The sequence below is a fragment of the Echiichthys vipera genome (genome assembly GCF_963691815.1).
Source record: "Echiichthys vipera genome assembly, chromosome: 3".
Lineage (NCBI taxonomy): Eukaryota > Metazoa > Chordata > Actinopteri > Perciformes > Trachinidae > Echiichthys > Echiichthys vipera.
In genome coordinates, this window is record NC_139828.1 from 21,168,738 (window position 1) to 21,184,810 (window position 16,073).

The 16,073-nt window shown below is 40.4% G+C and overlaps 2 protein-coding genes across 2 annotated transcripts in view; one reads left to right on the top strand and one right to left on the bottom strand.

The window, feature by feature from the left end:
- Window positions 1-8,089, top strand: prg4b (proteoglycan 4b). The gene is made up of 14 exons (XM_083911322.1): window positions 1-75; window positions 428-544; window positions 747-869; window positions 1,204-1,284; window positions 1,399-1,455; window positions 2,130-2,189; window positions 2,305-2,598; window positions 3,608-4,516; window positions 5,024-5,110; window positions 5,900-6,036; window positions 6,189-6,345; window positions 6,533-6,640; window positions 7,059-7,190; window positions 7,962-8,089. Exons 1-14 carry the CDS (start codon window positions 9-11, stop codon window positions 8,075-8,077), a joined length of 2,445 nt encoding a protein of 814 aa, XP_083767448.1. The 5' UTR covers window positions 1-8; the 3' UTR covers window positions 8,078-8,089.
- The window catches only part of tprb (translocated promoter region b, nuclear basket protein), a gene marked incomplete at its 5' end in the record, with an annotated part of 25,647 nt that continues 17,651 nt past the window's right edge, over window positions 8,078-16,073 (bottom strand). Inside the window, 13 exons of the mRNA XM_083911321.1 lie at window positions 8,078-8,375; window positions 9,095-9,199; window positions 9,313-9,434; window positions 9,706-9,856; window positions 10,014-10,112; window positions 10,239-10,348; window positions 11,048-11,139; window positions 11,268-11,336; window positions 11,456-11,610; window positions 12,579-12,672; window positions 14,191-14,352; window positions 14,463-14,651; window positions 15,931-16,011. Coding sequence (XP_083767447.1) covers window positions 8,326-8,375; window positions 9,095-9,199; window positions 9,313-9,434; window positions 9,706-9,856; window positions 10,014-10,112; window positions 10,239-10,348; window positions 11,048-11,139; window positions 11,268-11,336; window positions 11,456-11,610; window positions 12,579-12,672; window positions 14,191-14,352; window positions 14,463-14,651; window positions 15,931-16,011 — 1,479 coding nt within the window. The 3' untranslated portion in view covers window positions 8,078-8,325. The remainder of the gene's footprint in view (window positions 8,376-9,094; window positions 9,200-9,312; window positions 9,435-9,705; window positions 9,857-10,013; window positions 10,113-10,238; window positions 10,349-11,047; window positions 11,140-11,267; window positions 11,337-11,455; window positions 11,611-12,578; window positions 12,673-14,190; window positions 14,353-14,462; window positions 14,652-15,930; window positions 16,012-16,073) is intronic.

Below are 16,073 nucleotides of genomic sequence, written 5' to 3' on the forward strand. Positions count from 1 at the left end.
ACAGAAGGATGTCTTCGACGGTACTTTGTTCTGTTATTTTGCTGGCGTGTGCCTTGACGTTTAGTGCTGCTCAGTGTGAGTATCATTTCTGTGACATTTCATTTCCATACAGAAACATTTAACTGTTACCTATTATTCAGCATTCTGACTGCCAGATTTATTTTTTAATGAAGGGCTTTCCTGGAATGTCTCATGTGTTGTCTGTTCTTGTACTCTTTCATGTTTACTCTGTTCATAATCATTAACCAGTGAGGGAATGTATGTCTATGTATTTGTCAGAACTTAATTGTTGTATTATATACACACTGTGTCCTCAGGTAGACAATGTTATTGGACATAAGATGGTGCCAATTTCAAAGGCACAAATGCCGTTATGTCCCTCTCTGACATTGTTTTTCTGTTTCCATGTGCCCTTTCGCATAAAAAGCAAGCTGTAAAGGTCGATGTGGCGCTGAGTACTACAGGGGCTACATGTGCCAGTGTGATTACACCTGCCTGGCTTATGGAGAGTGCTGCACAGACTATGAATCCCAGTGCACCACAAGTGGGTTTTTTTACAAATCAAATGTGGTTTTCATGTTATTAATTTTCTAAATTTGGACTGACATTTACTAAACCCTATCCCTGAAGAAAGACATTTCATATACCTATACCTTCCATATAAATAACAAAATAATTATATTAGTCTAGTATAATCAGTGCTGTGTAGTATTATCATACAAGTCTGTTGTGTCTGTGTGAATCAGCAAACTCCTGTAAAGGACGGTGTGGAGAAAACTTCAAAAGAGGCCGGCTGTGTAGCTGTGACCCTGATTGTGTTAAGTACAAACAGTGTTGTCCAGATCACAAGGTCCACTGTGATGCAGAAGGTAAGCTTTCTGTACGAGCTTGATATTGTGTGTGTGTGTGTTTTATATCTTCGGTGTCTTCTTTTGACGTTTGGTGGCCGTTTGGTACGTGATCAGTAAATACAGTGATGGTCGTGTGACAGCATGGCTGCATGTTCAAGTCAGACCTCGTCTTTCTCAGCTGCACTGTCATGCAACAGTTATCATTTCAGATTGGTATGCGTGCATGTTGTAAAGCAGCTGGGATTAATCTGATATGCGCATGTCCACCAGCATGTGGAGTAGCGATGCATGCAGTAATCTGCACCGATGCATTCAAATTGACGATATTTTCTGTGTTGGTTAATTACCACAGAAGAAATCAGTGGAGCAGCCAGTGCAACAGCACCAGTGAAGACTAATTCATGTGATAATGTAAATGATAACACACCCAAAGGTATATGTGACTTGACAAAAGGTTGATTTTTTTCTACATTTCCAGTCATTTAGGAGTTGAGGCAAATTGTTTTACAGGGTTAAGTCTCTAACCTACTCATGAATATTCCCACAGAGCCAACTCCGAATGAAGCAACAGAGCCTTCGTCATTCGGCGAGGGAAATGATGCAGGTCACTATGCTTTTTGAAATGTACTCAAGAAAGTTAGAAAAAACTTCATTTTACATCTGAAATAAGTGCTGCTCCAAATGACAGAAACCAATGATCATAAAGTCCGTTGTCTAAGATTACTTAAAAGATAATTATGAGCTGAACACAGTGGATTAAATAAGGCCGTCAGGAAGACGGCCGGAAGATGTTTACGGTCGACTGTCACACTGTGGCTTTAGTGCTGTGGTTTGCTTTGGGGCCCAAGTTTCACCAGAACAAGCCAAGAGCACAAGCCCCACTGGCCAAAAGAAACACAAGGAAGCAGTGTTGTCATGAGTGTGTAGGAGTGTCATGGGCATAGGCTCAATCACAAGAGGGGAAAGCACAAAATGAAGCCAAGAAAGGATGACAGAACATTTTCTTGGAGGTTTTAATTTGGTAGTTGGCTTTGAATAGTTTTGTGGGTGGAGATACTCTTGCACCCGTGTTACTTTCTTTCTCTCAAGAGGAAGACATGTTGTGACATTTCCGTCTGGAATGTCAAGACATTCAGAGTCAGCGATGTGCATGCTCAAGAAAAAAAAAGTGCAGAGATAGTTCATTCATTCATTCATCTTCAACTGCTTATAGTATTGATTCAAAATTGTGTTAACAATGGCAACATTAATATTTGATTTTGCCATATCTGCCCATAGATGACAATATGATCCCACCGGTCAGTCCAACATTATATCCACAAGATGATCTCACTGATGGTGAGCAATGATGTATATAGATAATAAATCTATCTAAATGTTTTTTTCCGCCAGTAAAGTTTCATGAGTGTGATATCCAGGTGTGCACTTTTTCTCACATGTCACATTCCTCTAGATGTGTACAGCCAGACTTTTCCCACTGATGAGTTTTCCAACAATGGAGTGCAGGACCCAGAAGCAAGTCCAGCCCCAGAGAGCACCAGCGGCTACGGTTCATCTACAGTTAACATGCTGGATCAAATTTCTACTGAACCCACCCAGGATCCAGATACTCTGGAGTTCAGTACAGAGACGTTAACAGTCTCCTCTCAGACTCAGACAACTCCCTCAGATAATAGAGCGACACAGGCTACAGACAGCCCCTCCACCCTTTACCCCCCAATTCGAGAAGCCCCAACTGAGAGCACAGGTATGTGATGTTCAGGGGTTACCTAACAGTAACACGTAAAATGTTGCTCCACTACCAGCTGCCAAAAAAGCTTCAAAGCTCTTTAGCATAAATTCTCCAAGTCTATTTACTCTACTGGAAGATGAACGCCATTCTTCCAAAAGATATTCCGTACTGTGGCACTTTAATGATGGCGGCAGAGAGCCTGTCTCTAATTTTGATACAAGGTTGTAACATTTGATTTACATCAGATTTTAGAAAAAGAAAAGGCCCAGAGTGCTCGGTAGTTCAAACAAGTGTAATGAAATTTCTCTTTGGAGTGGAACACAAAAGAGCAAAAAAGAAGAAATGCCCAAGACACTCTCCTGGCAAAAAGTTTAAAAGACTTTATTAAGATCGCAAATTATCCCAGGAATATTTTAACTTGTACAAGAATTGTCGATGCATTTAGAATTTCGACATGAAATATCCATCGAAAAAAAGCATTTTATACTTTTCACTAGATGAGACTTAGGACTTTCTTCTTTTTTGTACCTTAAGTTGTTATTGCAGTCATTGTTTTTGAAAATGTCTCTTTCCTTCCTCTTATTACTCTAACATAGAAACATTAAAGTAATTAAAATGGAATGCTTCAGCAAAAAGAAGAAAAGAAGAGCAAGCCTCCATAAAGTAGTCTACATTTAAGAAGGTCAATTATTTCAGTTTCTAGTGGCTAATGTTTTATACTACTGATATGTTTCCTTCCACTGCACAATGCTGTTTTATGACAGGTTTCAATCATTTTTTAAAGGTATTTGCCAAAAATAGATATTTTACATCATTTACATGCTTATCGAACCATTGAGTGTGTAAATTAAAGCCTGTCCATTTGTTACATGTATGTTTTTGTACTCATTTAGTTTTTTCTTTACTCTACCATCCATATGTATAGCTGTCACTAATTTGATCATTTATAAACGTGCATCTTACTACCGTTTAAGTACATTTGACTTAAATGTAAGAGATCAAAATTGTGTTTGTCCTCCTCCAGATGCCAGTGATCCTACCAGCTCATCCAACACAGGAACAACTCTCCCTCAGCTCACAACAGCAGCTGACCAAGTCTCCAGCCATCCTCCTCCAACCTCAGTGCCCCAAACTCCTATAGCCAACACCCCAGAGACAAAAGAGGTACAGCCAGAGGATGACATTCTTCCTGAGGATCCAACTGTAGCCTCCTCTATTGAGCCAGAGGTTACAACCCGACCCAACACGGCCTCCTACACACCTGTGGCCCCAGTGACCGCAGTACCCACACAGGGCTCCTCCACAGTCCTGGAAAACTCCCAGGTCACAATCATCCCTGCCTCAATGCTGGACCAGACACCCATCCCAGAGGCTACCGCCTCAAACCCAGAGCCAGATGATACTGAGAGCAACACAGAGAGTGTCCCAACAGGCCCTCAATCTGAAGATCCTTCCACCAGCGTTTCTGCAGCGGGGTCTGGGGACCTGCCAGAGCTTGACGCCCTGACGACCATCATCCCCTCATCCACAGATGCAATGCAGGATGATGTTACACCAGGAGCAACCACTGCTGATCCAGTAAATGTCACCCCAGACCTAACCAAACCCACACCATCTGTAGTCACCCCAAAACTCCAGGCCATACCTGACCCAGACAAGCCATCGCCAGCTAAACCGACTCCGGCTAAACCGACTCCGGCTAAACCGACTCTGGCTAAACCGACTCCGGCTAAACCAACTCCAGCTAAACCGACCCCGGCTAAACCGACTCCAGCTAAACCGACTCCAGCTAAAGCAACTCCAGCTAAACCGACCCCGGCTAAACCGACTCCGGCTAAACCGACTCCGGCGAAACCCAGCTCCAAACCTGAGACTAAGCCTCTGGACACTGCACAAACTCTGAACACAGACAATCCTAGAGACTACCAAGCAGGTAAGAAAATATTCTTTTCAATGGTCCTCAACACAACATCCACAGAAAACAAATTAAATCAAAGATGAATTCTATGACTTTTAAAGTGGAAATTTACAGTGATAGTCTCAAAATGATATTCCTATGGGCTCTGTTGATATCTAATCTATTTTACATACGTCTAACACTTCTGCAGAAATGGAGGCCTCTGGTGTCTGGTACACATTTATTACTGCCCTCAGCCTGCTTTTATGAGCCTGGTTGTTTTGTCATCATGCGTTTGAGTGAACAGAGCTTCCTTCAAAGCGTAGCTATATTAAGTGAGAGATGTGGCTGTTTTCCCAAACTGTAAATTAATCCAAAACTCTTTTGAAATTGGAAATAAAACTCAGATACTTTAAAAAGTTGGAACATTACATTTAACACCCAGTAACCGACTCTGTGATTTTATGGTTTCTTTGTCTTACTGCTTGTTTATCCAAACAACAGATGATTTTTTTCCCTCACAAATTGTGTCCTTTTTCTCAGATGATAGCAACGATACAAATCTGTGTAGTGGGCGGCCGGTCAGTGCAGTCACCACGCTGAGGAACGGCACAATGGTGGTTTTCAGAGGTTAGTGCCAGGCAGAGGATCATTAGAGCCAAGAACGGAATCATGCATTAAACTAAATACCAGATAATTAGCATACAAGGTAACAGTGGTGGAAAGTAACTTAATATATTTAATCAAGAACTCTTCATAAGAACAGTGAGGTACATGGCTTTTGTTGCTACTTCATAAATCTACTACACAACTTTTTAAAAAGGGAAATCTTCACCTTTTTACTTTACTACATTTAATAGAGAGTACAATATAGATACGTTTAGTTACTATTTACTTTGGAAATTAAGATTTTACATCGAAATTCAATATATTGTGTATGAGTTGTTAGCAGTTCCATCAAAGAATAATTTACTTTTAAAGGCTTGAAGAGCTGATATTATACATTTTTCCTTTTATATCTCATTACTCATGACCCCTCAGATTTATCTTGTGATCCTATAAATATATATAAAGTATATAAAAAGAAGGTAAAATTAGCTGCTCCTGGACCAGCTTAAAAAGTACAGTATAAGTGTCAATCACGGGGATCTTTTTAAGGCATGAGTACTTTTACCTTGATGATACTACTTAGTACTGCTGTACTTTTACAATTTTATATCAGTAATTTTGCTGAAGCAAAGCATCTGAATACTTCATATCAGGTACAGGCAGTACAGGCCTTTAGTGTCCAAGGAGCAGAAATCAAATATGTGTATAACTGTCAGTAAAATACACAAGTTCAAGTCAAGTTCAAGTTAAAATGGAATAGTTACTCTGATGCTGTATATTGGACCACACTTATTATGTCATTGTTTTCAGGGCACTACTTCTGGTCTCTGGACAGATACATGGTACCTGGTCCGGCCCGTGGCATCACTGCAGTGTGGGGCGTCCCTTCCCCCATCGACACTGCGTTCACCCGCTGCAACTGCCACGGCAAAACATACATTTTCAAGGTTAATTTACTCATCTGATCTGAAACCAATAGTGCTAATAACACAATATTGCTTTTTGATTTCCTCTTGGCCCATTCTCCACCTCCATAAACTGCTGTATTGGTTTATCTTAGTTGTCTGAGGGTAAATGCTTTGGGTTGTAATCTTTGCAGGGATCCCAGTACTGGAGATATGAAAATGACGTGTTGGATCCCAACTATCCAAAGGCCATTGAAACAGGCTTTGACGGGCTCAGGGGCCACATCACAGCTGCTCTGTCTGTGCCTCAGTACCAGAGGAGGAGAGAGTCAGTTTACTTCTTCAAGAGAGGTGATTAAGTGCTGTTACAGGGTCCAGATACTAAATATCTTATTTGTTTCTTCATTGCTTTTGCGTTATTGTATTTTTTTCCACAGTTAAACTAAATTTAGATTAAAAAAAAACACCTTTGTACATCGTAAAAAAATGTTCTGACTGAAAACATAGTTTGAAATTAATTCTCGACTGGTTCTTACAGGGGGAACTGTGCAGAAATATTCATACCAGTTTGGCACCAGTCCTACATGTGGCAGAAAAGTCCATTACGTCGTTCACACAGTCCGCAACCGAATGGCTCGACAAGCAGGTACTCCAAGAATACAAAATTCAATTCATTCATTCATTCAATTTAACTAATTTAACTTGCGCTGAATTAATCTCAATAACAGAGACTGTTTATTTCCCCTTATTTGTGTGGTCCTGTATAAATATTTCTGCGTGGAGTCTACTGGGTGTCTGCTGAGCCTTTTAACACATAAACATGTTTTATTTGGGTTACAACACGTGCAGTTGTAAGAAAAAGTGAGTCATGCTTTTGTGGAGGTGATGGGCAGCGAGGTCCATCTTGTAAATAATTGCCAATTGGAAATAAGTGGATTGTGTAACATTTATGGCACTGCAATTGTTGAAGGGATATTAAACAGAAAAATTTCAAAGATAAAAAAACAACATACATACACATTAACTATTATAGAAATTGACTCATTTTAAACACTTGTTTCCAGTGTCTGTCTCTCTAGGGCCAGCCATCAACATCCGGACATCTTGGAGAGGTTTCCCCTCCACCATCACAGCTGCTGTGTCTGTCCCGAGCAACAGAGAGCCAGAGGGATACAAATACTACGTCTTCTCAAGATGTAAGTCACACCTGTGCTGTATTCATACCTGCCCGTTTTTAGCGAGTGGATTTGAATACAATTAGTTGAAAAACAAAATATAGTTCCACAATAAGGCCAAATTTAGTCAAAAAAAGAAAGAAACTCCTTACCTTATTTGGATTAGCACACCCAGGTTACTGAAATAAAACTCTAGTTTAAGTAGTGTATTGTGGTTTATTGGTTAAATATATCTTCCTTCACAATAATATTTAATTGTTAATCTTCAAAAGAACAAAACGTCCTTCACTTGTCTGTCTGCACTAAGACTTTTGTTAGCCTCATTCACATCATGTCTGACATGCCTAATGAGGACCATGTGTGTCTGGGTGTGTGCGTGGGTGGGGTGGTGTATTAGGCAGATGTGAAGGTCATTGAGGGTGGTGACCATTCACCTACAGCTCAAATGGAGCAACCACAGTAACAGACACAATTTTAATGAGTATACCTACAGTTTAAAAAATACTGTCTGAGTAAAACATTTCACTTTAATCATCAGAAGGGGTTTAGTGTCTAATTGCTTGTCATTTAAGAAACAGCCAAGCTTTTAAAATTCATGTTCTGCTGTAACCAAAAGCTGCCCAAGTCAAAATCCTGAAAACTCTTGCACAGTAAGAAAAAAATGCACAGTATTCTGTTTATGCCAATTTATGTTCACTAAAATGGAAACTGGCATGTGGATTAAAACTACACCCTGAATACCAGGCATTATTGGTCTAGAAAGCTTAAAGAACCATTTTGTTTCTTTTGCAGCTAAATCCTACAACGTGAGGATGGATAGTGAACGTCCCGTCGTTCAGCCACCCCCTCCCGCAGCCAACCCGTCACCTCAGAGCAACAACTTCTTCAAATGCCCAAAGAAAGTCTGATGAAAGAAAGTTTTAAAGTTTATTGCAGTCTTCATCAAACACATCGCTTCAGCATAGACTGATTACAAAAAGGTACTTAACAAGTACATTAAAAAAATAAAAGCAAAACTGAAAACAACAGACGCACAAGGGGACATTAAAGAGGCCGAAAACAGAATCTGAACACGCCAATTGGAAAATATGTAATTTGTTTCTGGCAAGAATGACAAGTTCTTCAGTCATTGTCGTCAAGATTTCTGACGAGTGCTTCATCTTGCAAATCGTCTCCCAGGTACACCGCGAGAAGGGAATCCCGGACCTGTTGAGATATAAAATATTTTTGTTTAAGTCAAAGCCTGCTTTACTGATGTAAAAACGATTTACAGTGGCTGTATAAAGTGTGTATGAAATGTAAAAGAATGATAGTGTTTCCTCTGTTATTCTCGTCAACATTAAACTGAATTCTAACTCACCAAAATGGTTTGACTGGTAACTCAAATGAAACAAATGCTTTGAGAACTCTGTGAATTTATTATGTATAGCTGCCAAAACAACATGTTGCACTGCAAAATTTACACTGGAGATCAAATTTAGAGAACAAAATATAAATAACTGATTTATTCTAAAATACTGTTATTTTTTAGTGTTTATAATTTGGCTATACCACTGCTGTACTAGCATGTTTTTTTTTTAATAACCAAGGCAATTCAGCAAAAACTTTAATTCTGTGGAAAAATAAACAGTGAGCAAAATTAGAGAACAGTAACCACTGACTGTGTCAGAAGAGAAGACAACACTGTTTTCTCAGGACTAGTGTAGAGGCCCTTGCTTTGAATGACTTCAGCACATCTGCGCCCACAGGACATCACTAGTTTCTCACACTGCTCTGGTTTGATCTTGGTCCATTCTTCTTGCAGTTTCTTTCACAGTAACTGTAGTGGGTTTCTTAGCCATTCAAAGTATTGGGCCTCATTTTGTTCAACTATGAGAAATATTATAACTCCATCACAACCCAATTTGTGTGCTTTCATATTTTACCTCCCCTCTTCATGCGGCCGCCGCGACCGCCGCGGTGTTCTGGCCAACGCTGCAGCTGTCTGCTGGGTCCAGGTCGAGAGGGTTTAAGTGGAGCACTGCTCGTATCTAGAAAACAAAACAAAAACACAGAAGTCAGAACTGAACACTAATTTAAATACATAAGGAGATAAATTGCCATTACAGTCAGGTATCTGCACAGACTATTGGCTCCACTTTACCTGCAGAGCTGGAGGAAGGCTCCTGGCTGGTGGAGGGGAGGTTGGCTTTGTCAGATTGCTGGCCTGGCTCCTCTATATCTCCCTGGGAGATTACTGGATCTACAGACACTTCTCCACTGGGCCTGGAATAAACAGACCAACACAAAACATGCAGGGGATTTTATAAAATGATACAGTCATGCAGTCTTTAAATCACCGGTGAAAACATGGATACAAGAATCTACTATCGATAACAACAGTAGCAAAAGATTTTCAGTGAATAAAGAAAAGGGCTCATATTTTGACATGAAAACAAATAATGAATGTTGCAGTTAAAGGGCAGGGGGAAGCTCGCTGACTGCCAGACAATTCACATGAAAAGATTGACACACAGCTGCAGGGAGTGAGCCTCACCTATCAGTGTCAGGCTCCAGGAAGACGTCGTCTCTGTCCTCCCCTGTGCCGGCTGCTCCTGCCAGCCCTGGTGTGGACGTGCTCACCATTGAAACCGACTGGGAGGCGTGCTCAGTGGTATCAGACTGGGCCACTTCTGAGAAGATAGTAACTGGAAGAGAAGAACATAACAACAAGATACAGTGACTGATTTAGTTGTAGCTTAGGATCAAACTCCCAAAACTGTGTGTAAACTGAGTATGTTGATGAAAAGGGTTGGTCTACAGATAAAAAGAAGAGATCCGACAGAGACAAACAGAGGCAGAGACCTGGTGATGCAACTTGTGACGGTGCGGTGGGAACGCTTTGTCCACTAGACTGCTCTTCATGAGTTGCAAGGAACAAGGGGCTTTCATACATCCCAAGACCTGAAGACAAGTCAAAAATATTACACCTTCTTTGGAAAAGAAAATTCTTTCTGTTGCAGTTTGCTGGTGGGGTTTTTAACGCTGCTTTACATTAACTGGAATACTGCACATGTGGTGTTGGAGTACCTCCTTGTGACGCAAGTTGTCCCAGGTCAGAATGTGAGGAGGAGCTGGTCTGTGGCATGTCGTCTGAAGGGCCAAACCTGAAGCGAGGTACACCAGCAACTTGGGGAGAACTGACAAACAACAGTCATTCAGTGCCATAAGCCTCAGAGCCACCACAGAGCGGTGGTCGTTTCAGTGTTTGGCTGCATAGGTTTCTTTAAGTTTGTCTCTTAGTGCAAAGGTTCATTTAGTAGCATTATATAATGTCTATTAGGTTGTCTAAGGTAACCCAAGTGTTTAGACAGAGGCTTTCAGAGTAGTTACTGTTATAATACAGCACAAATACACTTCAGTCACCATGGTTACGCTTCACTCATAGTACACAACAGCATTGTCGTTGTGAGCTTCAGCGATTGGACAAATATGTATCTGTGATTGCAGTGTGTTTTTTTTGGGGCCAATCTTTGTCATTTTATTTTGACAAATTATATTTTAAGGATTTATTTTGACCAAACCAGAGTGGCTTATTGTTGGAACAGTGAAAAGACTAACGCTAAACAAGACGGGTTTGGTGAGTTTTATTTTGCTTCTGTCCAGTTTGAGTAAAGTGTGTTTTACGATGACTCAATGAGGCAATTAAGCTAGGGTTAGTAGGTGAAATAGACATCTCCCACAACAGACTGGAAAGTACAAATAAAAAAACCTCAAGGCAAAAAAACTTGCAGGACCACTGGCAATGCCCAGTAATTTTGTTACTGATCAAAAGGAAAGTTCAAATGTTTCCCGGGCATTCTGACTTCTTGTTCTGTGCACATGTGCGTGAGACTTACTGGATGGCCTGGTCAAAACCATCGGAGCGGTGAGGCACCACCAGAGTGGGAGTACTGGGAACCATCCTGTCATCATCATCAAAGAAGTGCTGCTGCAGAGTGAGAGATGGCAGGAAGTGTTGGATACAAACATGCACAACAACAGAAAGACAGTTTCACACTAACATTTGCATAAATAATGTAATGACTGTAAATTCTCTGATGTTATAAAAGGACTTACAGAACTGCCCTGCACCCCAGGAGTGAGCTGAGGCACTCTGCCCACTGACTGACGACGAACAGGCATACGCTATGAAGTAGCATTACACAAAATTGATTAGCAAGGTGATCTACACATAAAAACAATGCTCTATTTAAATTTAGGTCTTATCTTTTCCTTACTAAGGACAGATTACCCTTTCTTCATACCTGAACCTGAGCAGGTGGTCCCAGTTCTGACGTCGGGGCAATGTTCAGGCGAGAGGGCAGCTGATGCGTTGGTCTCCGTGGAGACTGGGGCATCCTTGTACCAGAGCTTGTGATAGGTTGTTCTGTAGAGAAGGCCTCCATTGAACCGCCCTCGACTGAAACAGTAGAAAACACAAGTTATCAAAAGCCAACTAACTTACTCTATATGAAATTATTTATAGGCTCTAAAATTCAGAAACTGATTTCCAAAGAGAACAGAAATTAAAACAGATATAATTAATGGCTTTTGTAGAAGAATTACATTCTTATTTTAGTAAAGTAAGTTACCTATTATGTAAAATGAAAATAGAGAGACAACTGAGTGTGCTCCTACACCTCTGATAGTGTGAGACTTTAAATAATGACCAATGGCAAACATTTTATTTATGTATTATACTGTATGTTATCTATTAAAGCTTCAAGGATGCCAATACATTGGTATTTAAATAAAAAGCACAAATTAAATTAGAAACTGTAAACAGTTCTACAAGTTTGTTAGGAACATATTGATAGACAAAGTACTGAAAAACTGGAATGATTGACTAAAGCACCTGTGAGATACGAGGAACGAATATGCCTGGGGTCGGTGGGTAGCTCAGTTGACAAGATGAGGGTTAAAGTGAATGAATGGTGAATTTATGTACCAGTTGTAGAGAGCAACTGAAAATGTGTGGCACCTTTTATTCAAGTTTTAAAACTCTAACAACATTTGAGAATGTGGCTGGTTCCCTAATGGAACCAGTATTGTATGTTATTGTTATCATGGGCCCCTCACTGGTCTAGTGTACTCAAGTTTTACATCGACCTCCAGTGATACAGAAACACAAAATAACTTGAATCATTAGATTCATTGTCAAAGTGAAGCAATCTTCATGTGCTCTTGTTGGAAGTTACATTTATTTTGGCTAGCGCATGCACTACTCTTCCCTTCAGACAGACAACAACATATTACATACTTCCTCAGTCATCGTCAAGAGTCAGATAACTAATTGGATGGCGGGAAATTTTGTGAGCACATGTGGAGAGTCTGAGGTGGCTGTACGTGTACGTGTGTGTGCGTTTGACAGGGTTTCCTGGATCTTACAGCTGGGTGTCTGGGAATCTGCGGGCCTCTGGGTGGAGTCAGACGCCCCCAAACTCTCCTCTGTCTCCGTGCCCGGGTCTGTTATATCAGCTCCCTGAGAAAGGAAAAGACAAAAGGATATATATATAAAAAAAGAGCAGATAGAAAGGTGGTAAGAGAAAAATAATTTTAAAAAGTTACACAGGAGCAAAATAAAAAATGAAAGTGAGAAGAAAAAGAGGAAACGTGAAGATGAGTAGAAAAGAAATACACGAGTCGGGTCGAATTGGAGGAAGCAGGTTATGGGACATTCCACACACTATAGATGCCAGGATATACTGGCAGAGCTCCACATACACTGTGTGATTCATTTTCTCCCTATAAGATGCCCTTTAGAAAAGGGTAAAAACACTCATACTTCCATATGCATTCGTTTAAAATTGTTGAGGACCCGTTAAGAAACAGACAAACCTATATATGCTATTTTAAATCAGACAAAGCCCTTACTTACTATCTATTCTTATGTTTGTTTGACTCCGTTTGTATTAAACACTGGGCTCAGTATGACTTGTAGTTTTTCTTGTTTACAGTTTTAGTGACCTGGGCTACTGTTTCTAAAAAGAAATTAACCTTTTAAAGCTACCGGACAGACCCAATATAGGGAATCATTAACTGTAAACCACAAAGATAAGATATTAAAAATGTATTTAAAATGCTCTTCTACTTTATTTCTTAGGATTGGAAATGCATTTTCCAACCTGACTGTATACATGAGAAAAACAAGTAAAGCAGAAAACCATTTATTCTTAAAACCAACATGCAGGTAGATATGTTAACATGATCACGATGACACTCATGTCACACATGTTCTAATAAAGGCTTCATGCAACAAATCGAGTGTTGAATATAAATAAAATTAATCAGAAAAAGATCAACACATTAGGTGATTCTGAAGCCAAATAATGTACATTTAATTAAGTCAGCATACTGTATGTGCTAATTGCTTGATTTCATTCTAATAAATGTTTTATTAAAAATATACAAAAGTTGTATGTCATTTTATTATTAGTGATCATATCTGATGTAAATTGTTAAAACTTTTTTTAGTATAAACAACTTAAACTGTCTCTTAATGATACCTACTGCTTATATTTGAATTGTTTTGTAATAAACTTGGATCATTGTGACAGCTGGTCTTGTTTTTCAGACAAATGCCTTCAAAAGTAATCACTTCATAATTAATGTCCCGCCCACCCAACCACTGAAAAAGTTATTAACCGACTCCCCACATGGAGATTACAAGTGAAAAAATGTTAACTGTCCCTTTGCAGACACTGACTCATCCTGCTGTACATGCACAACCAAGTCCAGAGCAAAAAGGTAAACAACTAAAGTCAACACACGCAGAGCTTTCACGCAGACAGAACGTTATGACACAGGGGCAAAATGCAAGTCACAGTGAAATGAGACTGTGGAAAAGCTGAGTGTGTGAGCTGGAAACGGTACCTAAGTCCCCTACTGGAAGCATGGGAAGGGTTAACGTGTTGTTCTGGATGTAAAAAGTATGTGTGCAGATTTATGAAAAGATCAAAGTTGTATCTGTTAGTATATTATGTGTCAGAGGACATCGAACCTCTGTGTCGTCTCCTTCATATGCGTCGTTGCCGTCTCCACTCCCATCGTTACTGTCCTCTCCTTCCTCCCCCATCTCTCCGTCGTCTTCCTCATCATCTTCTTCATCTTCCTCCTCCTCCTCTTCTTCTTCCTCTTCCTCTTCTTCCTCCTCATCGTAGTCCTACAGTGAGCAGTGGTCAAATCATTAGTGGTAGGAACTTAAGTATTTTATATATATATATATTTTTTTAAGAGAAATTCTTTGAATTATATAATGCTTGAACTCCATACCTGCTCTTCTTCTTCTTCATCCTCCTCTTCCTGGTCATCCTCACTCTCTGTGTCTGTTACTATGACGATTACTTCCTGCTGCAGCTGTTCAGGGGTGTCACTTTGGGTCAGGCTAACCTCTTGGTCCATCATGACAGACTGGGAGGCTGCACCATCGTCTCCTTCCTCCAGTACTGGAAACTCCTCTGTCTGCAGGGTGGAACAATGGACACTTAGAACAACATGCAGTCTGGACTAGTCGCCAGTCCCACATTAACCCACTTCTTGCCTCCCTTCATTGGCTTCCTATAAAATACAGAATTGATTTTAAAATTTAACTAATTACATACAAGGTCTTGAATAGCCTGGCTCCGCATATATAGCAGAGTTTTTGAGCCCCTACTCTAGCAGCCTACATCATATGTGTTTGTTTATTTATATGTAAATTCTACCCTTCTGCTGCTTAAACGGCCTAGGCCTGTGTGACCGCCTGTGAGTGTGAGTGATCGTGACGGGGTGAGAAGCTCCGCAGCTGCCGCTGCTTGTTGGGGAAAGAAACCGCAGAGTGACAGAACAGAGTTGCCATACACAACACTAGTCGTTTTTTAACAAAGACAAAGTCGCTGGGGATCAGTAAAGCAAAAACCAAGATCAGTTGGAAAATGCTCTGTTGGAGGTTTATTCTTCAAGATCGCTGATTCGCTCATTTAGCTGTCAATCAAAAAAGGATTCTGCCTCAGACAGCTCATCCAATCATCATGCAGAAGCCGAGCGTCCGGGGCAGCCCACTGTCCCGGAGACCCCCAGAGATGCGGAGCGTCCGATGGGTGGGACAAAGCCCAGCATTTATCCAATGACCTTCTAGTTTTGCTGCAGTGGAACAACCCGCTCTACGCTTCCCCATTGAAGTCCGTAGAAGCTGAGCGTCCGACTCTCTAAAGCGCTGTGTGGAAGAATGAGAGGGAAGTTGTGCCTGTTACCTGTGATAAGTAGCTGATTCTGAACAAAAGATGAAGGCTTTCTAGCGCTTTCTAGCGCTTTCTAGCGCATATTTGCATGCATGGATGGATGTCCTATACGTATAGGCTACTTGTATTTGTATGCATTGTATCATATATGTCAGGCACTTTGTAACTGTGTATAAAATAATTGCTATATAAATAAAATTATTATTATATTATCATTTACACTCTAAAAAAAATATCTCATTTAAAAATGTTTGATACATGTAGTTACCAGCAAGTTATTACTACATCCTTTTAGTCTGAACTACTCCTGCTGTTGCACTGTATTAACCAGCACATAATTTCCCATGAGACGTTTTTTTTTTTTGGCAAAGCAGGAGATTTAAAACCCTTGCAGCATATTTTTCCTCACCGACAATGTGGTCTACCGCAAAAATAAACAATATGTCGAGAAATGCCAACAGTATTGTTACTGTAATGAGGTCTTTGGAATTTATTATTATTTATATTTGGAGACGGCCTACCTGGCTTGCTTCTGCACCATCTTGACTGTCTGTTGGCACCACCCCCTCAGCCTCAGCACTGTCCTCCAGCACCACCTCCTCCTGAGCAGAACATATAACACGAACATGACAGCCATGACATAACTGTTCCAGTTTTCGGATCA

Coding starts and splice junctions, on each gene's coding strand:
- prg4b (XM_083911322.1), top strand. CDS start 9: ATGTCTTCGACGGTACTTTGTTCTGTTATTTTGCTGGCGTGTGCCTTG. Junction 1,285..1,398: donor AAATGATAACACACCCAAAG/GTATATGTGACT, acceptor ATATTCCCACAG/AGCCAACTCCGAATGAAGCA. Junction 5,111..5,899: donor CACAATGGTGGTTTTCAGAG/GTTAGTGCCAGG, acceptor CATTGTTTTCAG/GGCACTACTTCTGGTCTCTG.